General features: G+C 35.4%; 1 protein-coding gene across 1 annotated transcript; it reads left to right on the top strand.

Annotated features, from left to right (window-relative positions):
- The first annotated feature begins 2,763 nt into the window (after positions 1 to 2,763).
- LOC100545624 (laminin subunit alpha-2-like) lies at positions 2,764 to 27,712 on the top strand. Its single transcript, XM_019613537.2, has 9 exons — positions 2,764 to 2,826; positions 6,095 to 6,274; positions 8,460 to 8,549; positions 11,018 to 11,135; positions 12,080 to 12,258; positions 14,067 to 14,166; positions 21,829 to 21,989; positions 25,977 to 26,117; positions 27,458 to 27,712. Exons 1-9 carry the CDS (start codon positions 2,764 to 2,766, stop codon positions 27,695 to 27,697), a joined length of 1,272 nt encoding a protein of 423 aa, XP_019469082.1. The 3' UTR covers positions 27,698 to 27,712.

The raw sequence follows: 27,712 nt of genomic DNA, 5'->3' as shown, positions 1-27,712 counted from the left end.
AAAAAAAAGGAAAATAAAGAGGAAAATAAGCTCCAGCAAATGAAATGTTAAACCACAATAAAGATTCAGAAAATATTTTTGTCTTACTGAGTATGAAGTTGAAATAATCTTTTTTCAAGCATATCAGATTCAAGAAGTCTGTCAGAGAATTGGTGGGCTGAGAGATGATCAAAGAGCACTCCAGGAAGATAAGGTCATTGCAGAAAAGCTAAATTAATGATTTGAATCAGTTTTCGCTGTAGAGAGTGTCAGGGGAGTTTCTGCACAGGAAACATTATTTACTTGATAGGAATTGGAGAATTCACAAACTAGGTTGTTAAATGAAGAGGAATAGAAATAATTGATAAATTTAATAGTGAAGAGTAACTCAGGTCTAAAATAATTGAATTACAGCAGTAACTATTTAATTCCTCACTTAAAAACAGTCTCAGTAGCAGAAGAGTGTAGGGTGTCAGATTAAGCACCAGGGTTTTTTTTTTAAACCTTCCTGAGGAATCTAAGGAAACTACAGAATTGGAAGATTGAAAGCTGTGCCAACCTAATTAAGAATTCAAAAAATAGTCTAATAAAGAATAGATCTGGTAGACGCATATATACTTGTTTGTTCTAATTGAAGAATGAGAATTTATTAAGAGCCAGGGTTAATACAAGCAAAGGGAGACTTTTGATTATTTTTCCTACGACACGCAAATCAGGTGAGAAAATCATTATTACATAATGGGTATAGCTTCAAAAGATTATCTGGATTTAAATTAGACTGAGTTCATGGAAATCCCTCGAGGCTTACCAAGTGTGTGGAAACTATGTGCGAGGAATGATTAGGTATGCTTGCCTTTGTGCTATCCGTAGCATGCTACAGTAGTTTTGGTTACTGTATGACACAGGTTACCACAGTTCACTCACTCCTGTCACAGTACAGAGATTCTAATTCACTGAGATGTATTTGAATATCTTTGGTATCATCTGTGTTGTTCAGCCTACTGGAAAGTAAAATAAAATAAAATAACGTGTAGTGCAGTTGGTAACACAAAATTAATAATTTTTTTTGTATGATGCAAAAATGAAAAATGTGAAATTCAGTATTGATAAAAAGTAATGTAAAAAATTATTTAAATGCTGGCTGAATATTTTGGATTAAATGGATTAAATTGTCCAGTTTAGAGAATCGTCATTCTCAACAGGTTTCTGAAAAGCTTATTGTACTGATGTTCAAAAATTAAAAGAAATGGAGAATCACAATTTCATCAAGTATAGAACTCAAACACTGCCATTGAAACAATTTATGATCTGATCTAGGTTTAAAAGAGAAAAATGTGTATCTTTATATATAAATAATGCAAACACAACAAAAAAGCTACAAAAAATACAGGGTTTTTTTTTGTTTGTCTTTAAGAAAAAATAGGTTTCTTTTCATTATGGCAAATGTCTGTAATGAAGAAAAATCTAACAAGTATAGTGGTGGAAGAAGGGAATAGACTACTAGAGAAAGATACAATTGGTAGACATTGATCTCTGTGGCTCAGATTCAGTATGTAGTTCACGAAGCATTTAGACCATTCAAAAGAAGTGAAGATGTAGCAGAGAGATTGTGTGCCCTGTTTTTATGTTCCTTTCAAACAGTTTTCTACTTGGAGACAGGACATTGAATTAGATGGATCTTTGGTGTAAGAAAATGGCTTTTCTGGTTTTCCATCTAACTGGGTTATGTATTTTTCAATAGCTGCTAGAAAATTTTATTCCAAACCAAATCCAGGAGATAGGTAAGTTAGTAACTAAAATAAGTTTAATACATTTATATGTATTAAAATATATGTAATTTGAGTCCAATTAACATCTTCATTAATGTTTTAGATGATAGGACAGAGTGTGCCCTGAGCTGCATTAGGCAAAGTATTGCCAAAAGGTCAGAGGAGGTGATCCTTCCCCTCTATTCAACACTAGTGAGACTGCATCTGGATCACTGGGCTCAGTTCTTATCTCCCCAACGTGGACATGATGGAGAGAGTCCAATGAAGATGATGAAAGGGCTGGAGCACCTTCCCTACATAGAAGGGCTAAAGAGAGGTGGGACTGCATAGCCTCGAGAAGAGAAAAAGTTCAGGTGGACTCTGATTAATATGTACAAATACACCAGGAAGGGTGCAAGGAGAATAGAGCCAGGCTCTTTTCAGTGATTTCCAATGCTAAGACAAGAGGCATAAGCTGAAACATAAGAGATATCATCTCAACTTCAGGAAGCACTTCTTTACTCTGAGAATAGGTAAGAGCTGGTAAAGAGAGGTTATGGGAATGTGGTCCTTGGCAACCTGCTTTAGTTCTGACTGTTAAATTAGTTGACAAATCAGATATTGTTCAAAATGATCTTACAAAATGAGAATTTGGCTTTTGTAATGGTAACTTTTAGGTGTTTTGAAAGGGATGTGCATTTTCCCACAAAATTCCATTTACTGGTATTTAATCCTGGAAGATTTCCTGATTCAAGAAGAATTTTCTGGGGTTGAAAACCATATTGCTTTCATTTAGAGTCCGAAGTGGTGATTGCCTCAAACTTGGAATTGATAAATAAAAGCTGTCCATAGAAACTGAGGAAAATTTGAGATTGTTTTCTCATGGAGACTTGAATTATCAAAATGATAGCAGCTCAAGGGATGGATTAAGTTATTAATACTTTCCTGGTAAAATCTGTAGAATTCCTGCATGATTCATACTGCAGTACACATAGATGTAGTGCAGGACATTTGTGCCTTAGCTGCCTATGTGAAAATGCGACTAATCTGCGCAGGAACTATAAGTGTTCCAACTATGATGAACATGAATGATATAAAGGTAGACAATTATTGAAGGCTATGTTCACTGTAATAGTTTTCAAACCTGATTCAAAAACATTTGGAAGATAGGGGCCATGTCATTATTTTGACTGAAAACTTGCTGTTTTGCAAACTGTATCTTACTAATAAGAGCAGGATTGTGCTGGCAGGTAAGAAGAGAAATTAAGTTCTTGAAAAACAGCTATGTGTTATTGTGAAAGAATCATGTTGAATATATTTTAAGTCCAATTTCCACTCAAACTTCTTTAAAAATGCTATTTATGATTTGTACTGTTTAATGACAGATGTTCCCAAGGTACACTTAGTTTCTTCCTTTTTCTCTTTTCAAGGAGTAGGAACAATTTAAATAGACAGTCTTAAAGTTCATTGCAAATGTTTCTAGGGGAAATTAATGATTTCATCACAGATGTTGAGAGGAGGAGAAATAGAGTAAATAATTTTGCCTTTGTAAAGATTTCCCTTTGGATTTATTTTTTGTAAAACTACCCAGTTTAAATTTCCTGATCTCAGTGTTGTGGGTTTTTTTTATGTACACGCTTGAGCATATGCCACATTTAATGCAGGACACTGCTACATTTCAGTAATTATGGCAGATTATTTGTTGTTTTAAAATGAAATTGTGAACATTTCATCACAAATATGAAAGACAATATAAATGAATGTTATCATATTTGTTAGGTTGGTTCTGCCAAATAGGTGTATTGCTGGGAAATAGATCTGTAGCACTTTTTAAAAAGGGAGTCTCTTTTGAAAAAAATGCTTTTGGCGATTTTTGATTAATTTACATCTTAATTCTGTAAAGCTGTTGCTCCAGAATATATTTTTTTTCCCCTAACAAGTGTCTTAGGACTAAGTCTGTTCTCTCTTAAAAAAAAAGGAAATAAAAAAAATTAGAAGATATGACTGCTATTTGTCAGCTCTGTCATTTGGGGTCAAGCTGCACTTGTGATTCATACACTTAACTCTCTGTGGGCACTTTCTTATTACAGTACATGGGTTTTTACCTGCATCTTTCTCCCCAAACACACCAAAATCGTATTTTTTTTCTCAATTTTGACAAGGTGGTCAGACTGCTGCTTATAACCCTGATGCTATTGTTCTTAAAAGGTTAATGACAGATTGTTTTCAGTGCTACTTTGTGTGTATTCTTTCTCTTTGACTGGAATATCAACATTCAGTTTTCAGTATTCCTCTGTTTAAGACCACAACCCTGATGCATGATGCCTCTAAGAAAGGAATCTCTCAGATCCTGTTTAAGGAAGGAGGTCATAATACAAAAAATAAAAATAAAAAGGAAACAAAAAGGATTTTCTTGCTCACTGGTAAATGTGTAAAGAAGTCTTAGGCATCTGTTATTCCTAAAATCTTGCTTGTTTTGGAAAGTTCTGTGGATTTTCACTGGACCTATTGTCACCATCTCCCTGCTTCTTTTGAAGTTTACTCTCCACACATGTTCACCTCTCTATTTTCACTGGGGACCTGAGCAATTGGCTTGCTGGCCATGTATTTTTGTCCAGCTTATAGCCAGACATTTCTCATTCAGGAGCTCCTCTTTATTTCCTGCAGGGGTTTTTAGTATAATCTTTTTCTGTACTCTGCCTTTTTCATGGCATTTTATTCTGTTTCTTTTCAGCCAGCTGTCTAATTTAATTACTTGTAGTCAGGAGCAAAACTGAGTCAAAGTTCAAAGTGAGAGTGTTGTTATGATCTCAGGAGGAGGTAGCAATATCACTTCTTCCTGGAGATAACCTGGATCTGTATTTGGGCAAGAAATGATGGAAAGTTTCTCCCAGCAGAATGGCTCAGTGTGCTTTTGTGGATACAATGGAACAGGATGCTGAATGTGATGAGGTTTAGGGTTACCCCGTTGGTAATGAAAATAAAAAGGTAATAGTTATCACATAAACAGTGCAAAACAGCTGTTACTCAATAAGCCTTCTATTCAGTGCCTGCAAAAACTCTGCAGGGAGTAAAGATTTGGTGTTTCTTGCCCTGGCATTCTAAACGTGGTTGTTTTCCTGAAGCAGTGGCAATACAACCATGTTCAATGACAGGAAATGGCTGGGTGGTCTGACCTTTCACTTGGAGTGCTGAGATGAGATACACAACATATACATCATGAAGAATAAATTATTATCTTGTTCATTCTAATGTTCTGCTTGTTTAGCTCATCACCAAAACATCTTTCAGTGTACCAGCCTGTAATAAAAGTACCCCAATTAAAATTTAACACTTCAGAATACAGGAAACTTATTTTCCTCCCTTCTACTAGACGTTCATTACCAATATTTGCTATACCTGACATTTTTCTTCTTGTAGTACTTTTCTAAGAACAATTTTGTACCAGACCATCTGTTTTGTTCTGTTAACAGCTACTCTATGTTGCACAGTGACCAGCTGAAAAGGCTTCATCTTTGCAGGAGAGGGAGAAAATTGCCTATTTTTTTTTTGCCTTACCCTGGTTGCTGCAATTGGAGTTTTTGGAGGCTTTCTGAAAGAGTTACAAGGCACACTTACTCAGATTTCTAGCACTTAGGATATGAGGAAGAGAAAGGGGGAAAATCTTTATGGAAACCAAACTGTAAGTGGAGAGCGGATCCTTGGAAAAACAAATATTGAACAGCATTTTATTAAATTTTAAAAGCTTTTCTTAGGGACAGGGTGAAAACTGTTGCAACCCAGAAAATGAACTCAGCTCATTGAGAACAAGATTCAAAGGCAATGTTATACTGTGTGAAGAGACAGTGGGAGGTGCTTATGAATGCTTATTTTATCTCACCCAGCTGTTGTAGTTTTCAGATTTCAGAAGATATCTTATTGTGGCTTTACAAAAAACATAGTTCAAGTCTTTTGATAACTACTGCTGTAAAAGGTGCAAACTGATCCCTGGTGAATTCCGAATCCCATTCCAAGTATCCATTCCTTTAACTCAGATTTTCAATCCCTTCAGTTGTTCAACAACTTGAAAATATTTATTTAATGTTGGAAGAGAGGAAATGAAATGCCAGGAGCATGAATGTTATTGTAGGACATTGTAGATTTATTCAGTTTGTGCTATAATTATTCTATAGCTTATGGCTTTCTTTTGCTCAAAAAGGGATTAATGAGTATGTGGAATATTTTTGTGGAGACATCTGAGTTATATAGATGAAGATATTTTAGGCTTACAAGGCATTCACACAGTGCCTTTAATGGTATTTAGTGGCATAATCACGGCAGCATTGCTGTCATCTAATGGCTAGTTGCTTTTATAATTCTGTCTCCAGATTCACACTTCTCTAATTAATGGACGGCCTAGTGCTGATGATCCTTCACGTGCGTTACTGGAATTCACCTCTGCTCGCTTTATTCGCCTGAGATTTCAGAGGATACGAACACTAAATGCTGATTTAATGATGTTCGCACACAAAGATCCCACTGAAATTGATCCCATCGTTACAAGGAGGGTAAGTTCTGCCAAGACAGTAGAAACACATGTTCTTTTAGAAATTATGTACTTCCTTTTGCTTAGCATAAGAAATTTTGGAAGATTATGTCGAAATACTGGTACTAATAGGATTTCCTCATCTTCTCAGTGTTTTGTATTTCAGAAATCAGAGTTTAATGTTTTCTGCTTAATGGTGTTATTAACATATGTAAACATAGAGCTCCCTTGAATGTAAATATTCTGATGCAGGTATAATTGGCCAATGGCAGCTGTTAGATAACGTTCTCCTGCCTCTTCAGCTGCTCAATCCTTTAGCATTCCTTGAACATTTTCTCTGAGTACAGTCTCTAGTACTGGTAGTATTAGTAGCAGTACTACCTGGATGCAACATATTTTTGACATTGTTATATGATTATTTCTAGCAGGGAAATTTTAGATCCTGTTTTTGTTTAAAAGAATGGTTGCAGTATTCAAGCTCACACCATAGCTATCTTCTCCACTGTTATTTGTGTCTACACACTCCTGACCTCTGTCTTTCCACATTCCATACTTTCTTTGTATGACAGGTGTCTGTCTTCCTGCTGCTCCAGTGCTGCATGTCATTCTAAAATAACATTTTTATAATTTCTATTAAAAAAGCAAGTTTCTGTTTTTCCTCTGCTTTTTTTTTTTTTCTTTCCATAAAGCATTCTTTAAAACTATTTTAGGGAACATATACCTGTCCACATTTTTCATTTCTGTTCACTTCTTTCTGTTGATCTTATTTTAATTCTGGAGATTTGCTTAGGGTACCACTATAATAACTGGCATTCTTGGCTTTAATTACTGTCATTTATCATGATGGATAACTGTAAAGAGAAAAATTTTTTTCTTCCACACCACTTTCATAGTATTCATTTTTTCCTCCAAATTCCTAGGAAGCAGGATACTTCTAAAAGTTAGGAATATGGCATTCTGTTAAGTTCTGCAAACCCAGAATAGATTTCAGTTGAGTGTAGTTATTGCAGATCTCACTAACCCTGAAAATTGTGTTTAAGTATATAGATTTAGTGATTCCAAGTGAGTAGAATCACAAAATTGAATTTAAGATCCCAATTCACATTCTAAAAATCACTATATACTCATTAAAACTTACTGCAGAACAATCTACCAATTTCTCAAACCAACAAAGAGTAATGGCTTCTGTATGACAGGTTTTCATGAGATTTTTGTAGAGATATGTTTCAAAGGAACAAGGACTAATTGAAACTTGCAATACTTTTCTGGCTTTTCCTCTAGATCAAAGCATTCCAACAAATAGGAAACAAAGGATAATCATAATTGATAAATTTTCTGTGTTGTAGACTGTTAATAATGACAAAAGTGGACAAGATGTCATCTAACGTTTGCTTTTCAAATATGTGTTATATATAAGGGTGATGAGGCACTGGAACAGATTGCCCAGAGATGTGGTGGTTGCTCCATCTCTGGAGACATTTGGGGTCAGACTGCACAAGGATCTGAGCAACATGATATAGCTGTAGGTTTCCCCGTTCATTGCAGAGGATTTGGACTAGATGACTTTTAAGGGTCCCCTCCAACTCAAATGATTCTAGGATTCTGTGTTAAATGCTTTTTCAATCTCCTTTCTGGTTAGAGTGTTAATCTCCACCAAAGAGAGATGGTCACATGTAAGAGCAACAGGTCAGAAGTTACTTAAATCTTATCAAAGAAGGTTCTTCTATGGCCATTCTGAAGTAAAAAGCAGTTCTTTCCACAGCTCAGATAATGTCCAGGTAATACTCAAGTAAGGTGAAGAAAGGTGTTCCTAACCTGAGTTTTTTTCCTAACCTTTCCTTTCTCCTCATTATTGTGCCTTTGTCTTTTGATGTTTTCCAAAGGGATTAAATTCTACAGCATTTGAATTTTCATCATCCACTGTGCATATTACCTATGTTCATATTTGGTGTGTGTTGTGTATAAATTGACATGGCTGCTCTGGCTTCAAACAAATGGAATTGTGCCAATTTATACCCTTTCTTCTCACTAAGCCTGAATCTGTTGATCAACATGCACCTAGGATTATACTTTATACTATGTTTGTAATAGATCAAAAAGAGAAGTAAAACAGGACCTGGCAGTTTTGTCACCAGAAATGAATTCTGTACTTTGATGCCTGCATTTTACAATTCACTTAGCAATTCAATTTCTGTTTTGTCTTACAGTATTACTATTCTATAAAAGATATTTCAGTTGGTGGCATGTGCATATGCTCAGGCCATGCGAAGGCTTGTCCGCTTGATCCAGTGACCAATGTATGTATTATTTTTTCCTTCTGTCTTTTCTTTCTTCGTCTTCCTCCATCCCTCCCTCCCTCCCTAAATCTGCCTTATTCACATGGTTGAAACATAAGAATCTTGATTCTGAATTCCTCAAAGTTTTGTGAATTTATGTTTCTTCTTCATCTAGAACATATCTCATTCAACCCACTTGTTTTAACTTTGTGTTGCCCTCTTTATTAATGTTTTAATAACTCTTTCTATATATAATCTTTATTGTTTATATTCATTAACTATATTACTTATTTAATATGTGGCCTAGACCAATTTCTTTTCACTCAGTGCAGCCTAGGCACTCTGGAAGATTGAACACCCATGACTTAGAAGAACAGTCAGAAGATGTGCCAGGATGAAATAGTGCTGGCAACAAGAAAAATTGCCATTCATGCAACATCAGCAGAAGCTTTCTCTATATTGGAAGAATAGATTTCAGATAATTCTGTTCATATTCAATATTTCCCAGAAAAACAAACAAACAAATTAGGGTTACATTATGTATCTGTAGAATCGAATACTGTCAGTTTTTCTTATTTGATATTAGTTTAGATATTTCCTAAATAACTTACAGGTATTTAATCGATACTTGTAAACAAACAATTATAATGGCATATTTACTATACATGAAATATTGAGTGATCAATCATTCTAGTTTTGAAAATCACAAACTGTTCACTATTTATTTTAAACATGTAGATCTCCTTTTACACTGTTAATAAACATGTAGCTGTTATAACAGAAATATAGAAATATAATTTATTATTGATAGTCAAAATGCACACCATCACTAATACAGAATTTGCAATCTACAGATATTACTGGTGTGCCACAATGTGGGAGTTCTTCATATGCTGTTCACTCAATTAGAATTTTTGTGCAGTATAGGAGGAAATCTTGTTTCTGTATGATACTGGACAATTGGATAAGAACTCCTTAAAAACAAACAAACAAAGAACAAAACCAACCAACCAACCAACCAAAAAAAACCCCACGAAATCTGACAGATATTGTATTAGCATTTCTGAGCAATTTCCATGGTACTTTTAAAAAATTTTACAAACTCCTTGGTTTAATCCTTGCAAGTCTTTTCGGAAGTGATATGCGTAGCAAGCAATGTTTCATATACATATATGGTCTTCGTTATCAAACTGCTGTGTTATCTCTGTGCCATGTGGCCCTACCTCAAAAAAGAACAGCTATTATTGCAGATGAAGGCAGACTTCAGATTGTTGGGATACTTGATTAAAAGGGCATTTTGACAAGGGTGGTATCATCTTTTGCAGGATGAAAAATATATATTATCTAACCAGTATCACAAATACAGTAAATGAAACAACTCAAGATATAAGAGATTTGGAATATTTGCTTTAGATCTTCAAGGATACTCTCTATAATGAGCCATACTGAGATAGGTAGACTTTGGCTTGTAAAACATCGTGACTCTATAAATTTTCCTCTAGCATTAAAAAGAATAAACTTGCTTGAATTTACTGCCTTGCTGTTCTGAAGCATTCTGTAAGTTGTCCTTGTTTTGCAAGATTCATACTTTGCCTGGTCAGCCATAGAATTCCTCCGGGTAATCTTGCTATGTTGTCCTTGAGAGGGCTCTCATGGACCACAGGATATCTGCTCCACTGAAAAACAGTTGGAAAGTCAGTTTTTGTTCCTGTCTGTAAACAACTATTTCTTTCTTTCCCCATCTTATTCTGAGGCTTGGAGTTTGTGCACTGCCTACAACAATATTTTCATGCTGAGACTAAGCTAGGACTGAGGTGATCTGAGAAACTGAAAGACCGCTGCAAGGGTGGTGATCTTCCTCCCACTTCCTGTATAAACCTTCACTTGCTGCCCTCGTATGCAATTTAGTTGTACAATTAGAAGGTTACAAACAAGATGAGTTGAATTATCCAGCAAAAAATAGTCATCTTTTCTTTTAACTTTAAGATTATTTTTATGGAATCAGTCAGCAGACCTGATGTTACTCTGTAGCTGCAGGAGTGCTACATCAAGGGAAGGGCGGAGGTTGGATCACCCTTCTAGTGTAAGCTAGCAATCAAGTTAGTTTTCCTGTAATGCGAAGCTCTGAGGACTGCCAGCAATCTGTCTTATTTGCTGCACTGGAAAACTTTCGTTCTCCCATTCTTCTTGCTTCAGTAAGTTGGAAGTAGATACTCCTGTGTTCTTAGATTCTCCTAAGATTCTCTGGCCAAATTCCTCCACGCTCTGGCTGCTTTCCTAAAAATTGAACTATTCAAGTTAAACAAACTTTTGTCTCTCATGAGTGAATACAGGATGCATAAATAAATAAAAATGAGTAAGCAAAGGAATTACAGATTTTAGCCATTAATTATAATGTTTTCATAATTTCAGCTGGAATGCAGATTACATATAGGGACAAATCTTCAAATCATTGCATTTTGTAATTATTTGTTTTTCTTTTAAATTAGAAATCTGTCTGTCAGTGTGAGCACAACACTTGTGGAGAGACATGTGATCGGTGTTGTCCTGGTTTCAATCAAAAACCTTGGCATGCTGGGACTTTCCTGGTTAAGCATGAATGTGAACGTAAGTTGAAAGCAGAACAGAAGAGGATTACTGTAGCTGCTGGTGAAAACTAAAATTGAGTCCCAAATGATTTTGCAGTTTATATCTAACCACATTTATTGATGAATCAGTGTTGTTCCCTTATTTAGACTGACTCAAAAAAAAGTCAGTAAAAAAAAATAACATGTAGAATCGTACTTTTGTTGAACTCAGAATATTTCAGTTTAGATCTGAACTTCTCGAAAATTTTACGGGAAATCTCTTTTGTTCTGACCTAATTCTTATATATTTTATTCTGACCTAATGCTTTTTGGACATCTTTTAGCTTTCATGGAAGTTATTTTAATTTACTCATACCATTCTGTTAATTTTTTCTTATGATTCCTCTTATTTTAAGTTGCTATTTTATGACCTGTATGTGTGCGCACCTACTAAAAAAATTCTAGATCATCAATTTTAAAAAGGAAGACATGAGGAACATGAGGAAGACATGAGGGACATGAGGGAAAACTTTTTCTCTCAGAGAGTGGTCAGGCCCTGGAATGGCCAGCCAAGGGAGGTGGTGGAGTCGCTGTCCCTGGCAGTGTTCAAGAGGTGTCTGGATGAGGAGCTGCGAGATATGGTTTAGTGCTTGTGGTAGCAGTTGTAATGAGAAAATGGTTGGACTAGATGATCTTATAGGTCGTTTCCTACCTTGTGATTCTATGATTCTATGAAAATAAAAATGGAATTAATTTATATCTGTCCACGACATTGTCCTCTAAGACAAAATATTAAGAAAAGAATACAATATGCAGATTTTCAGGCTGCATTTGTGACTAGACCACATTGCTTTTTGTAGATGAAGTAGAAAATCAATGCCTGAATGTGTTCTCAGTTATAATGCCTGTGGTACAAATGAATGAAATGCTAAAAGACTGATTGTAATAACTCGATCTTTGCTAATATACTTCCTTCTCTTTTAGCATGCAACTGTCATGGGAAGACTGAGGAATGTTACTATGATCAGAATGTGGCAGACAGAAATCAGAGTTTGAATATTTTTGGAGAATACATCGGGGGTGGAGTGTGTGTTAATTGTACAGGCCACACTGACGGCATAAACTGTGAGACCTGTGTTGATGGCTACTTCAGACCTAAAGGGGTAAATGCATGTTCTTTTATCACTTCCCTGTAATTTGTTGTGTTCAAACTATCACTTCAGCATGGAGAATTTAGTATTAAAAAAAGAGGTGACAGAATTTGGATGCTATCTTATGAGTGTTAACTTCTAATTCTGACAGTGTAGAAATTGCTTTTCACAGCTGGAAATCTCTAATGTTAATGTTTACAGAAATATGAAACTAAATCTTGTTGACGAAAGAATGCACTGAGGTCAGAGACTCCATCTAATATTTCAGCTAAAAGGTGGATGTAGTCCTGTAAACAGAACTTTTTCCTCAGTAATGAATTTCAAGATGTGTTCTCAAAGACTAAAGAAATATTGCAACACTCAATATTGGAGAAAGTTTGTCTATAATTTTTATTTTTAAAAGGTAATACAGAAAAAATAATAACTGAAATGTCCCAGGAATGCTTTTAATTTTTAGTGCAACAAGAATTGGTTTTTGTGCTTCAGCATAGAAGGTTGTATTTTATTCTAAAACGAAGCTGTCAGAAGATGCACGTTATATTAAGTTGTATTGTCAATATAGGATGTGCCTGTGCTTTAAATAGCTACACTAATTGTGTGTGCTTAAATTCCTGACATTTCGTCTGTGTAGTTTCAGTTGAGGAAATCATGCCCACTGGTATGATTGCTTTTCAATCCTCAAACAGAAAACATCAGCAAATAACAATAATTACATTCTCCCTGATACAGTGTTTTTAGTCTTACAGCTTGTAGAAGAGGAGTACTGATCTATTCAACAGTATGACACTTGATTTATTCATTAATCGGTTGCCATCTGACTAATAGGAACTATATCTCTTTTTATACATTATAGATATAGATAAAAATATATGTAGTTTATATCCTCAGTGTAGTATTAAACTAAAGATCAATTTTGTTTAAGATAACCTTTTCTGGAAGGATAGGAAATTGTTTGCTTTTTTTCACTTCCCTTTTTGTTTAGTTATTGACTGACAAACAGCAATTAGTTATTTGAATCATGTTGACCAGAAAAACTATTTGTCAAGGTTACTTTAACTGGTGAATGTTTAAAATCTACTTCAAATGATTGATATTTAAAATCTACTTTAAATTCAGAGGGCTAGAGCACCCCCCTACACAAACACACTGAGAGAGCTGGGGTTCTTCAGCCTGAAGAAGGCATTGAGGGGACCTTATAGTGGCCTTCCAGTACTTGAAGGGAGGTCTACATGAAAGCTGAGGAGGGACTTTTTATAAGGCTAGGTAGTGACAGGATGAGGGGAAATGGCTTTAAACTGGAAGAGGGTAGATTTAGACTACATTTTAAGAAGAAATTCTTTACTGTGAGCGTGGTGAGACACTAGAACAGGTTGCCCAGAGAGGTTGTGGATGCCCCCTTCCTAGAAGTGTTCAAGGCCAGGCTGGATGGGGTTTTGAGCAACCTGGTCTAGTGGAAGTTGTCCCTGTCTATAGAAGGGGATTGGAACTAGATCATCTTAAAGGTCCCTTCCAGCCCTAACCAGTTTATGATTCTACGATACTTGATTATTTCTTTTAATGGTACAAGTCGCTGTTAATAACTGTATACTTGTTTTGGTTTCGTTGAAATCCTAATTTTATCTAAACTTATGTGTTTCTGTTGAAAATCTAAAATGGAACGTTTAAGTCAAGACTGCATGGGCTGAGTTAGGCAACCATCCTTTTTTGTTTAAGTTTCCTACACAGAATGCAGCTCTCTCCTAATTTTTGTTTAAAAAGTAAATAAGTGTTTCCACTCATTAAAAGTATGATTTTGTTTTGTAATATCTCTCTTTCCATAGGTATTGCCAGATAGCCCATATCCATGCCACCCTTGTTCCTGTGATCCAAATGGGTCTTTACATGAAACCTGTGTCAAAGATGAAAAACATGCAGAAGGAGGTAACATTCCTAAAAGACAAGGATATTAAAGCTGAAATTCAGCAGTGGTCAAAGAAAAACTAAGTCATATTTTTCCTTCCTCTTTAAAAAAAAGAGATTCTAAAGATTTTTTTTTTCTTGTTGTTTACTCATATGGATAATGATACACCTGCATTCTTATGATAATTTTCTTTGGAAATTCAGACTTTATATTTCCAGGTTTTCTGAAACTTCCTTCAGATATATGGCTTGTAAACGTGGTACATATGGGAGAGTATTGCCCATGAAATATTTGGGAGTTTTCTCTTTACAGTGCTCTCTTCTTTTACATCAGAGATTAAAACTAGTACAAGTGTAATCTTTACATCACTTTACTTCTCCATGCATATTTGAATTTGAACCCTAGAAAAAATTTGCTTGAAATGTGATATATCATCTGCCATCTATAATATCTATATAGGATTACAAGCTCTTTATGCTAGCCATGAAAAAAACTATCTTCTTATATGAAATAAATTCTTGCTTTGTGCTTTGGAAACAATGGTTTGCAGTATATTTCTGCTGCTTTTGCTGACAAACTTCTGAAAATATAATAGGAAGCCAATAAAACTCAAGATCAGTTCTTATGAGATATTTTAATTGGGCTAATTGGAATCTATTGATAAGTGATGTTGTAGCAGTCTTTTTGTGAAATGGAGATCAATGAAAATATACTATAATAATCAAGTACTACCTAGCTCAGTTCCATAAAACTAAAATTTCTGGATACAGTGATGGAGCCTGATTACTATTATAACAATGATTAGTATCAGATTGACCTTGGTCAGTTGTCAGCTGTCAGTCCAGCTGTTATCTTACTCCTCCACCTAAATAGGAAAAGGTAGAAAATAAGATGAAAAATTTCCTGGCTGATGATAAAGATGAGGAGATCTTTTCCCAGTTACTGTCAGACTTGACTTGGGGAAAATTAATTTTATTTATTGCCAATTTAAATAGATTTGGATAGTGATGATCACAGACAAAAAGTAAAATATATCTGCAGGCTCAATCTCATTCCTTCATTCTCAGCTCCTCTACCTCCTCACCTGTACCACATCTGGCAGAGGGAGCTGGGTCAGTCCTTAATAGCTACTATCTGCCACCCATTTCTTCTGCCACTTTTCCCTTGCTGTTGCATGGGTCTTTTACAGGGGCTGCAGTCCTTCAGGAAAAAATTATCTGCACTATGGGTTCTCCACGAGACCTTGTTCCATCAGGATCATCAGGATCTATCCCCACTCTCCTTCTCGAGGTTCTCTATAGTCTTTAGCATGGACACCTGTCCCACCGTAGTCTCTTCCAGGTTGTAGGGGTATTTCTTATAAGTCTGGAAAATAAACTAGTTTGTAAGATAAAAACTCTTAAACTAAAATGGAAATATAATAGTCATTGGGATATAAAGTCACTGTGAACTGTTCTTAAGGAAAATAAATCTGAATGCTGTATGTTTCATAATGATCTCACTGATCATTCTGAAATGAAATAGTATTATTCATATTTTTATAGTATATTTTCACTTTGCATGTCCAAGAATGTTTTTCATATATTGTTTCATAGCAAAAATAGATGATACTTTCAGAAACAGTATAGATAAATATTAGAGCCAAAAACTTTCTATGAATCATGATATGTTTACAAATTGTGGTACTGGTAAAATAACTGACAGGTAATCACGTATTGTATTTTAAAATTAACTTGTTGACTCATGTTCAGTCCATACTAATAATAGGTAATAATAGACAACTGACTATTGCCTTTTCTTGTGACATTGAGATCACTTACAATTGTCCATATGAAAGTGAAGATTGAATCTATGTATGCATTTTGAGCTACTTTATCTATGACATTTAGACTTCCCTTGTAAATCATTACTCTTTTTTTCAAGCAGTACTAACTAGATTTTAGCAAATAGCCATTTTTATTGTCTTTTAAGTACCTTCAAGATCTGCAGTTTGCAGACTTATAGAATTTCATAATTCAGATGCTATTGTGCACTGAAGTGTTGTTTTTTTTGTTTGTGTGTTTGTTTGTTTTTACTACTACCTCTTTAAGTATAATATAAGCCCAAATTGTGATCTTTTGCTGAAAAACTTTCTCAGACCTTGTAGCATAAATAAGGGCCAGTCTTTATTCAAGCTTAATAGACCTTTGTTCAGCAGGCAGTCCCACCAACTTCCATAGTATTATTTTTGAAATATATATGCTATTGAGTAGGAATGAGAATGACAAGGCCAGTCTCTGGATTGCAAGTTTTTTCAAGGTTTTGGAGCATGATTTTGCATGGGTTTATTTTCATATAATTTTGAAAGATGGGTAGGCTAGAAAGAAGCTGATAAAACTCAAGATGACTCATCCTCCAGAATGAACTTTTAAATCTCTGTACATTCAGAGATATGTCAGAAAATGATAACATTCAGGTAGAAAACAGTGAAAAGCCCTATTCAGACAAGGCCTATGAAATAATAGACCAAAGCCATAAGTATACTGAAATATAAGTTCTTTACAATGGCAACAAAAGAAGGACCTGAAACATTTACTATCATTTAGAATTTAATTAACCTGTTGACATACTAAGCACTACAGAAGCTTAGTAAAGATAATCAAGGGTACACCAACAAAGAATTTACACACTGTAAAGAAACATGAGCCTAAGTTTTGCCAGTATGATAGTGTTGTAAATTAAAGAAGGTGAGCCAAATGTATCATACAGACTTACTATATTAAGAATCATAAGATCTAGAAAAATATCTATTAAGTTAAAGTCTCCATAGCTTCCTCCCTCTGTTGTAGCATGTGAGGCTTCTTAATGGGTAGATACCAACTACAGTATGAACCATATGAGAAAGGAATTTACTAGGGTGGTGAAAGTTGCATTTCAAATCCCGATCTCTCTTCCACAGTTGCTAAGAAAAGAGAGGAAAGGAAGGTTCTTGATGAAAATCTAAAAACAATGGACTGACTGGGCAGTGAAGGAGAGTCTTAAATTTAAATGAGTATTCGGGAGTTTTATTCCATGCTGAAACATGTTATTGACTTTGAATTTGCTGAGACTTGAGTTGTGCAATATAAGAAAGGATACATTATACTTCCAATTAAGGCAGGACCTTTTATAAAAAGGCAAACTTGCCTGTGTCTTTTGCTGCTCAAATGGGATGTACAGCACAATTACTTCATCTGAATCATAGGATCATGGAATGGCTTGGGTTGAAAGGAATCTCAAAGATTATCTAGTTCCGACTTCCTTGTCATGTGCTGGGTTGCCAGTCACTAGGTCAGACTGCCCAGCAACCCATCAGGCTTGGCTTTGAAGGCCTCCAGGTACAGGGTATCTGCAACTTCTCTGAGCAACATGTTCCATTGACTCACTACCCTCTGAGTGAAGAATTTCTTCCTAACTTCTAAACTAAACCTCCTCTCTTTCAGTTTAAATCCATTCCCCTTCTCCTGTTAGTATCTACCTGTGTAAAAAGTCAGTCCTCCTCCTGCTTGTAAGCTTCTTTCAAGTATTGGAAGATCACAGTAATGAGGTTTCTCCAGAGCCTTCTCCAGGCTAAAAAAACCCAACTCTCTCAACTTTTCTCCATGGAAGAGGTGCTCCAGCCCTCTGATCATCTTCATGGCCTTCCACTGGACGCACTCACAAAACTCTGAGTTGTTCTTGTGCTGGGGACCCCAGGCCTGGACACAGTAGTCCAGATGGGGACAGGGACAGAGTAGAGGGAAACAGTCACCTCCCTCTCCCTTTTAGCCACCACTGTTTTAATGTAGCCCAGGATACCATTGATCCTCCAGGCTGCCACACCTTGCACTTGGCCTTATTGAATTTCATTTGGTTCTCATGGGCCCATTTTTCAAGACTGTCCAGATCCCTTTGGATAGTATCCTTTCCTTCTATTGTGACAACTGTACCACTTAGCTTGATGTCATCAGCAAACTTACTGAGGGTATACAATCCCGCAGTCATTGATAAAGATGTTGAAAAGCATCAATTCCAAAACTGATCCCTAGCGGACACTACTTATGACCACTCTCCACTTGGATGTAGAGCCATTGGCAACAGCCCTCTGGCTACAACCATCCAGCCAATTCTTTATCAACTGTACAGTCTACCCTTTAAATCCGTATCTCTCCAATTTAGAGATAAGGGCATGGTGCAAGACCATGTAAAAGGCCTTGCATAAGTCCAGACATCGGTTATCCTTTCTTGGTCCACTATTTCCATCCATGATCTTCCCAGGCACAGGTGTGAGGCTCGTTGGCCTATAGTTCACCAGATCTTCCTTTCTCCCTTTCTTAAAAATGGGAGAGATGTTTCCCTTTTTCCAGTCTCCAAGGACTTCACCTGACAGCCTGAAATTCAGATACAATGGAGAGTGAGTTGGCAACCGCATCAACCATCTTCTTCAGGACAATAGGGTATATATCGTCTGGCCCCTTAAACTTATACACATTCAGCCTCCTGAGATAGTCTTGAATTTGCTGTGCTCTTACACTGGGAGAGATGTTGCTCTCTCAAACCCCTCCTGGAATTTCAGGGACACGAGAGACTTGGGAAGCCTGACTGGCAGTGAAATCTTAGGCAAAGAACTCAAAATACCTCAGCCTTCTCCGCATCTCAGGAGGCCAGTTTTCCCTTTTCATTTATCAGAGGGGATACACTCTCCATTGCCTGTCTCTTGTGGACAGTGTACCCAAAAAACACCCTTGTTGTTTTTTACATCCCTTGCCAAACTTAATTCCATGTGAGCGTTGGCTTTCCTGATCCCATTCCTGCACATCCTGACAGCATCCTTGTATTCCCCCCAGGCCACTCATCCCCGACTTCCACTACTTATACTTTTCCTTCTTTTCCCTCAATCTTACCAGCAAGTCCCTGCTCAGTCATGCTGATTTCCTTCCTCCTCTGCCTGATTTTTTATTCTGGAGAAATAAGACTCTTGTATCTGGAGGAGCAGGGTTTTCTTTCATAAACCAAGATTGTGCATTGACCCAGTTTAGAAAAGACCCTGAGGTGCAGGGCCTCACCAGTGACTAGCTAAGAGAGTAACTCAGAAATTTGGGAAGCAGCTAGACCATAGTCAAAATCCAGGGAGCAAATGATTTTGTGATAGTAACACAAATAAATTAATGCACTGAATTTCTATATATAAGCAGTGATCAAGATCAAGAAGTGATCTGTGATGTGCTATGGGCTATCAAATAAGCAATGAGATAAACTCAATTTCAGTACAGTTTAATAGGTAATATAATTTTAAACTCCTGTAAGTGACTACTATTTCAAGCTTTTAGTTAGAGAAACCATAAAAAAAAAAGAAAAAAAAGAAAAAAGAAACCTGGTTTATTCATATGGAACTGGTTTAAAATATTTTCTTGAAGAGCCATCAAATTCAAAATCCTTGTAGGACTGTAAAGGCCACCCTGAAATTCAGCTTATTTAAAACAAGGAATCTTTTAGAAACTAAATAAAAATGAACAATCCAACAAATGGCAAGCATAGAGTTTATAGCCTGGATATTAGGTGCAGGTACAAGGAAAATACATTCTTCTAGTTCAATTCAAGTGACATAACTAAGCTAGGAAAGAAAAAAATCTATTTAAATTCTAAAAAGAAGTTCCTTGAAAAAAAGGAACAGAGGATAATAGAAAAGGACGTAAATACTGACTGTTTCCGTAAGGTCAAAATTTTAGCCACATGTTAAAGTATTTAAAAAAATAATATGCAAATATTTAAATGTTGCTGAGAAGTACTTCTTTAGATAAATCAAAATCTAAAAGATGACTGGACTCTGAAATTTAGTAGTTTAAAATGATTAGGGTGTAATCAATTTATAACAGGAGATATCAAGGAAGAAATAGCAAAAAAATAAGGAAAAAAAAAAATAGCTAGATGAATTCTCTGTATCGGTGAATAGAAGAACTCAGTGAATTTCCCATTTTTTTAATGGAAACATTGGGCAAGTTGGAAGAAGTGTCTCAAACAGATGTGTCAGTTTTAGAGCAAGATGACGAATAATAATAGAAGAGCTTTAGACATATATGGCATGGCGTATGCATGGTATCAGGAGGTAGTTAAAATTGAAGTTGCTGAAGCATTATAAATGAAGTTTATAGCACTTCGCAAAATCCAAATTAATCTTATATAATTATAAACTGTTTATCCAGTTTGTAAAAGAAAAGTAGAGGGTTCCAGGAAATTAAAATCATGAAATCTGGTTTCTGTATCAAGAAAATCAGTAGAACAAAAATAAAGATTTATATTTTTAACAGTCTGTGGCTAAAATGGGCAAAGCTCAGGATCAGTAGTTTTGGTTTTTGTTTGTTTGTTTGTTTTGGTTTGTTTTTTTTTGTTTGTTTGTTTTCTTTTTGGTTTTGGTTTGTTTTTTTTTTTTGTGAAGGGCAGCATTCCTTATGAATCTGTTTGAAGAAGTCAAGGTTGCCTTGACTAATAAAATCCTTTGATGTTCAAAATTTTTGTCAAGAGTCTTCAGCAAATAGCATGAGAAAAGTAGAATAGAAAGAGGAAGAAGAATTCTGTCACAGATGAGTACTTGGTTAAGAGAATAAATGGACCATTTTCACACTGATGATCAGTATGAACTGCTGAGAATATTCATATTTAACCTGCAAAGGGGACGAGTAGGAAGGTGACAAAGTGACAAAGTTTGCAAGTACAAAATCTTTCAGCACAGTAAAATGAAAGAGCTGCAAAATGTTCAGAGATCTTAAGATAGTCAGTGGATGGGTAATAAAATAACTGATGAAATTCTGTAGCAATTAAATGAAAAGTTAAGCAGAGAAAAATGTAGTTCTACTTGTACAGTGACTGCAGTAATTTTTGAATAAGACATTAGCAATTGTGAAACAGCTCTTACAATTACCTTGGACTGTGCCTTGGAAGTATCAGCTCAGTGCTGGCTCAGCAGTAGTAAAAGGTCAACACAACCTTAAGAAATATTACTAATGTTTTAAAAGCAAAAGTGAAAAAACAATCATGCCATTTGTAAGTCTGCACTATACCTTCTCCTTAAATAATTTATTAGAAATGGAAGTGGAGAAGTAATAGGGATTTTCACCTATTCAGAACGGTTTCTTTTTAAAGACATTAAATAGGCATAGAAGTTTTTGACATGCAAAATAAAATTTCATGTGAGATAGGATAGAAATCACAGATTACATGGAGATAGTGAGAAGTGAACATTTATTTGCTGTTTTCTATGATATGACATTTAAAGGACAACAAATACAGTTTTACTGTATATCGGTATTTAATTTCACACTACACATGGCTAAATGCAGAACGTACTGCTGTGGAGCTTAATGGGTTCAGGAAGCAAAAGCATATTCAAAGGCAGTTAGGCAAGTTAATGGAAGAGGTGCTTTTTCTATCTGCTATATGCAAGTTACAGTTTAGTAGATCTTTAATATACAGATTTCAGGAAGCTCATAATAGTTATACTCAGCTCTCAGACAGGATACTGAGTTGAGTCATATAAGTCTGAGCCAGAGTTTGTTACACCTACATACCAGCGTATATATAAGTATGTTACACCTGCAAACAGTGTTGCTTTAAGAACTCTAATAAACATATCCAATAATAGTGATAATAAATCAAAAGTCTATCATGTTTTTTTCCCTCTTCCATAGACATGTTGCCTGGCTTCTGCCACTGCAAGACTGGCTATGCAGGAGAGCACTGCAGTAGATGTGCACTGGGTTATACAGGATATCCTGACTGCCTGCCCTGCAACTGCTCAGTGGAAGGCAGTGTGAATATTGACCCTTGTGTAGGTCTCTGCGTCTGTAAGGTATGAATATCAAATTCTTGTGAGCCATAGGATGATATTAATGATACTGAAAGATTGCAATCAATGATTTTCTATCATATAGCGATGTTCCACTGTCCTACCTATGTGCATTAATATCTATGACAGTCAGTACTCATAGAACTGTTGTTCTTGGTCCTGTGAAGCCATGGAATATTCTGTATCACCCTGGAACTCACTGTAATTAAACTAGGTATCTAGTAGCCCGTTGCATGTCTTAGAAGGGAGTTTGTGAATTATTTGCTACCTCATCTGTCTAGAATCTACATGTTTGAAGTATTATGGACTCTAAAACTATCCTGAAATATGACCTCAAATGAGAAAATCCTTTGAACAGGTGGTGTCTTAAAACAGCATTTTGGCTGTTTTAATTCCATACAGAGGGTGAATTTCTTAATTTCTAAGAAGTGTTGTTTTAAAATGTTTTTTTCTTTTGTTTGTTTCTATGTACCTCCAGCAAATTATACATTGATAAAAGAAAACACTTTTAAATAAAACAATTGCATCTACCTCTTACAAAATAAAAAAAATGCTTTACAAATGGTGATATTCTGTAAATCAGTTTACTAAGTTAGCATGAACATGACCAAAGGACAATTTATGGTATAGCGGGTCAGTTTTTGTGTTTCATACTTGTGGAAGTTTCTTTGCCAAATTTAATTAACAGGATTAGAAAAAAATGTGAATTTTAAAATACTTACATAATATCCCTAAGTACAAGATGTACAAGAAGTACTTGACTCCATCAGTTCATGCAGCATGCACTCTGGTGTGACAGCTGAGCAGCACTGAAATCTAATCAGAGAATTAACCTTATCCTCACTTTATGTAACAGTTGCATGCTTTCTGTCAAAAATAAAATCTATCCATATTAGAGTTCTAATAAATTGACTATTAAGTCTAGAAGGCCAAAATTTACTACATTCTAAATTAAAACAATGGTTAAGATGTCATATGCTAAATAAAAGATAACTATTGCTGAATAGTTCTTATTTTTTACTTTATTTGTATAATACCAAACTGACTTGTTGGTAAAATCAGTCTAAAATAAGTGAATAAGTAATAGAGATATTATTCCTATCCCAAAGCATACACACTTTGTACACAGTTTTTTTCTTCCTTGGTTATTCTTTACCTCATTTTTTATTCCCGTAACCTCCTTTTAAGTGCATATAGTAGAAAAAAATAATATCCTTTGAGACAGCTTAGATACTGATACATACACATTTATTTTCACTAGAAATCTTCAAACTCAAGTCAAAGAAGACTATGGTCAAAAGGACACTGAAATCATCAGATTAGCTATGCTCCATATGAAGACTAAAGAGGGATGTCTGAACAAGTTAATAGTAGGTCTTAGGAAAAACACTTCCCCTCTTTTAATCACATTTTTCAATTACATATAATGAGGTCTGAAATTTACTGAAGATAGTTTTCTTGTTAAGGAAATTGACTGCTGAAAAAAGTTCTTAGGGTGAGCAGCAAAAAGTAAGTAAGCATTAGATTGTTATTTCTACCACATTAGCCAGAATAAACTGATGTACAAAAAGATGAGGGGCAAGTATACATGCCTGTTTTATCATGGATTGGTGCAGAAAATTTTCTGGAGATATATGGTCAAAGTTTGGTATCAGTTAAAAATGGACTAAAAATCAGATTGAGAAACAAATTAGTCTATAGAAACATTGCTTCAATACCTGAAGGATAGGTTAGATCTCTTCTCCTACTTCATGTGTCCATTATTCAGTGAACTTCATACCTACTGAAAACAATTATCCAAGTTTTACTCATTGATTCTTGTGACTGCAGAATAGGACAGCTTTTCACTTGTACAGATATATCTGCTTTTTGGCTCTCTTGTGGTCTTTTGTTTATTTGTTTTTTCCACTTCCCAATCTGTACACACTGAACACTTCAGAAAGGTCTGAAACTTTTATGAGCAGCATTCACAACTGTAGTTTCTACATTTGAGCTTGAGAGCATTTGCATGCCTGCAAACTCCCATACGTTATAATACTGTTATTTTTCAGATGAATCACGAGTATCTGACTGATTTCAGCAAACCTATGACAATTAATTGATTTATACTGAAATTGGTGGTGAAAATGTAAAAATATCATTGTTAATGAGATGTCAAAGGTAAAAGCTACTGACTCACAGCTTTGAGTTGTTCTACGGAGGTTTTTGGTTTGTTGAAGAGACTTTTATATTAAGTTATTGAAGAGGAGAATAGATATAGTACAATAATAGAGATGGAGTAAAGATACTTTGCTAAATATGTTTTTAATGTAAAAGGCTTGCTCTGAAAGTAATGCCTCCTATTTTATTATGTTGGCCCCACAAAATCAGAGGTGGATGTTGGTGGTGTGGCAGTAGAGGTGGAACCTTCTCACCCATATTCCATTACATTCTGTTGCTGTGTGACAGATGGCAGTGGAGGGGCAGTCTGACTAAATGACTTCTCATATGGAAGTGCCTATGAAGCAAACAGGCTGTCGCTGAATTCCTCCCTGTGGAAAAAAATTCACCTGTTGGCATTCACAGATGCTTGCTGAACAATTATGGAGACCAAACAGTGTATTTGAGCACAGTGAGTTAATGGCTATTGTTTTTCAGCAGTGGTGACTGGTATGTGAAATTCAAGCCATGTTCTGGATGGCCATGCAGATTTTTATGAGACTGGCATGCAGGCTCTTGCTTTTCATTGGCAAAAATGTGTACGTAATGGTGGTGACTATGTTGGAAAATAACGTTTTGTAGCTGAGAATTTTCTCTGTCAAACAGTGTTCTTTCTATCTGTTGTATTTTCCCTGAAAATAAATAGAAAGCATTACTTTCAGAGCAACCAATGTAAAAGTGTTTTTTATGTACAGTAGTGACAGTCTATTCATTTTTTAATTTTTTTTGTTGTTGTTCTCCATATTTATTTATCACCTTCCCTTTTATTGCCTCTCTTAATCCATCTCCTATAACTTTCCTTTTTTTCCTCCATCTTTGCAGCATCTTAGCCTGGAGGCTATCAAATGGCTTTTGTTGAAATTGAACTTATTTCAGAGCAACAAATTTCAAGCAAGCTTAGACTACACTGTGTGGGCAGGCTTTTCATAATGTGTTCATTCTCTGCTGACTTGCAGCCAAGATTTTGTCCTATGTGCACACTAGAGAGCACTATCTCCAGGATTAAAGAAACTGTATATGATGCTTTAGAAATGGGAAAAAAAAAATCTGTCCTGTCTATATTGAATTATTAAGCCATAATATATTTATTTTGCAATGTATTTCTTGTTGAATAGAATGCTTTATCTTTCCTATAGGACAAATTGATTGGGTAAGGTAGGTAGGACTTACTGCACAATGCAGGTTTTTCTCTGAAAAGCATAATTACAAAATGCTAAGTTTAGAATTTTCAAGTTCAGTGCCTGCTTTCTATGGAGAAGAGTTTGTAACTTGGCTGCATGGCTGTCAAACACATGCGAAAATGCAGCCCTTTCCACTCTTGAATTTAGCTTGGATTCCACCATTAGTCATTGGCCACTGAAAAACTGATGACAGAATGACTGGTATAGCTAACACAAAGTACTTGTAGTTTGTGTCACCTGTGAATGTTGATTTCTTCAGCCATACATATAAACTAAGGTTGTTGAGGCCACAACATTTTGTCCCATACTTCCTTCCCTTCTCCCTCCCTTAAGCATACAGGAGATAAATTAGATTTGTCTGTGAAAGTACATGTATTCATATAGAAGAAGAATTAAAAATCTTATGAAGTCCAAATTCTGTCTTCTGCCATTTATAGGTAAGTTTATTAGCTTATTGTGTAGAGGATTTAATTTTAATATTTACAAATAAGAACAGCAATTCCTATAAATATCTTTGTAGTTCTGCATTAAAGCAAAAGAGAGTATGAAGCTGGTTATCTCAAGTTCTAATCCATGACAACTGAAGTAATATTCTAATGTGCATTTTCAGGAACATGTTGAAGGAGAAAACTGTGATCATTGCAAATCAGGCTTCTTCAATCTGCAGCAAAATAATCCCAAAGGCTGTGAGGAATGTTTCTGCTCTGGGAAAACAAATGTCTGCACAGGCTCTCACTTTACATACAGAAATGTAAGAAAATTCCTGCTGTATATGTCATTGATTCTGTGTTTTTGTGGGTTCTCACTTTCTGTTGGCACCAGTGTGCATCTTATTATATAACACGATGTATTTTTTTTATGTCCTATACATTCTGTCATTTATCATGAAGAAAATACTTTAAAACTTTGTATTTTCTTCATCTGACAAAGTTCTGAAAAATATGTGATTGAATAGGGAGGAGTGCAGAAGAACTTATAAGCATCACAAATGAAGCCATGTGCTTTAGTCCTGGAATATGCCTCATAATCAGTACTAAATTAAATGTAATATATCCACAGAGCAAGCCTCTTTTATAGGTCATTATTAGATTTCTAGACATGAAATAATTAAGAATTTTGAAACATTCTGAATGTACAACATTTAGCTTCCATAAGGAAGAGAGTTACCTTACAGGGGGCATTTTAAGTGTATTTCTTTTGCATACTGCATCCCTAGGAAAATATGTGAAAGTGAGACAAAAGTGTTCTTCTTATTTGTACTCTAGAAAAAATGTCTTCAGCATCAAATATACTCTAAACTTTACATTAGTTCTCAAAACTTACACACTGATTCCACTGTAACAGATGTATGATACATATTCATATCTGTAGATCTAGTTTGGGAAATATGTTTCAGATCTGGTAGCTTCTGGTCTTGGCTGTACAGTATGCTAGAAATCTGAAAATAAAATCATATGCCTAGTGTGTTCATCTATGTGCCAGCATCTAGAAAAATTTCTAGCCTACAGTTAAACTAGTACATTGTTCTGCTCATATCCAGGCTCCAGAAGCCATTCTTGTATGAACAATGTTCATCTCTGCTGATGCAAAAGTTTTGATGCTCTCCAGCTTTTTTTTTTTTTAGGTTTTCTAAAAACCCTCTACATTTAAACTTGTAAATTGTAACACTTCAGAATTACAAATTAGTATGAATTATATTCTCTATGATAATCTCAAAATGTATATCCATTTGTCAGGTCATCTTCTGTACTCTCTTGAGACTGATATTATTTATTGTAAACTCATTTAATATATTCAGAGGAATCATGCATAGTACTGTAAGATTGAACTTCTGCCTCCTTCTGGATGATATTAGGCACACAATACTTCAGACAAACTACTCAGGAGTTCTAGCTGCAAAAGATAAGAGGAATTTTTATTGTTACTTACCCTATTATTTCTTTTGTTCTTAAATTGCCTTTAGTCATATTTATAAACCTAGTCACTTTTTAAAAAAATGAAAGAATTAGAGATGGTGACAGTTGAAATGATTGATGTCATAATTCTGATTGTAATATGTTTTGTTTTGTTTTCTGTTTTCTGCCATCATAGATAGAAGACATGAATGGTTGGTATCTAGTTGGCTTATCTGGTCTCATCAGAGTTACTCCTAAGCAAAAGAGTACTGGTGGGCGTCAGCAGCTCAGTATCAACAACGTGTCTGCACGTAAAGTACTGCCACAGACTTATTATTGGAGTGCACCCAGTTCTTATTTGGGCAACAAAGTAAGTGCAGATGGTACTTGCCTCAATACTAATTTGGTTTATTGGGGAAAAAAAAGTAGGCTTTGAATGGGGGTGGAACTG

This window comes from Meleagris gallopavo, chromosome 2 (genome assembly GCF_000146605.3).
Source record: "Meleagris gallopavo isolate NT-WF06-2002-E0010 breed Aviagen turkey brand Nicholas breeding stock chromosome 2, Turkey_5.1, whole genome shotgun sequence".
NCBI lineage: Eukaryota > Metazoa > Chordata > Aves > Galliformes > Phasianidae > Meleagris > Meleagris gallopavo.
The sequence above is the reverse complement of the archived record's forward strand: the minus strand, read 5'-3'. Positions and strand labels throughout refer to the sequence as shown.

Bases quoted from the DNA above. Each gene is read 5' to 3' on its own strand.
- LOC100545624 (XM_019613537.2), top strand. From the start codon at position 2,764: ATGCGACTAATCTGCGCAGGAACTATAAGTGTTCCAACTATGATGAAC. The intron at 8,550-11,017 runs GTATGTATTATT...CTTTTAAATTAG, and splicing joins CGCTTGATCCAGTGACCAAT to AAATCTGTCTGTCAGTGTGA. The intron at 21,990-25,976 runs GTATGAATATCA...GTGCATTTTCAG, and splicing joins TAGGTCTCTGCGTCTGTAAG to GAACATGTTGAAGGAGAAAA.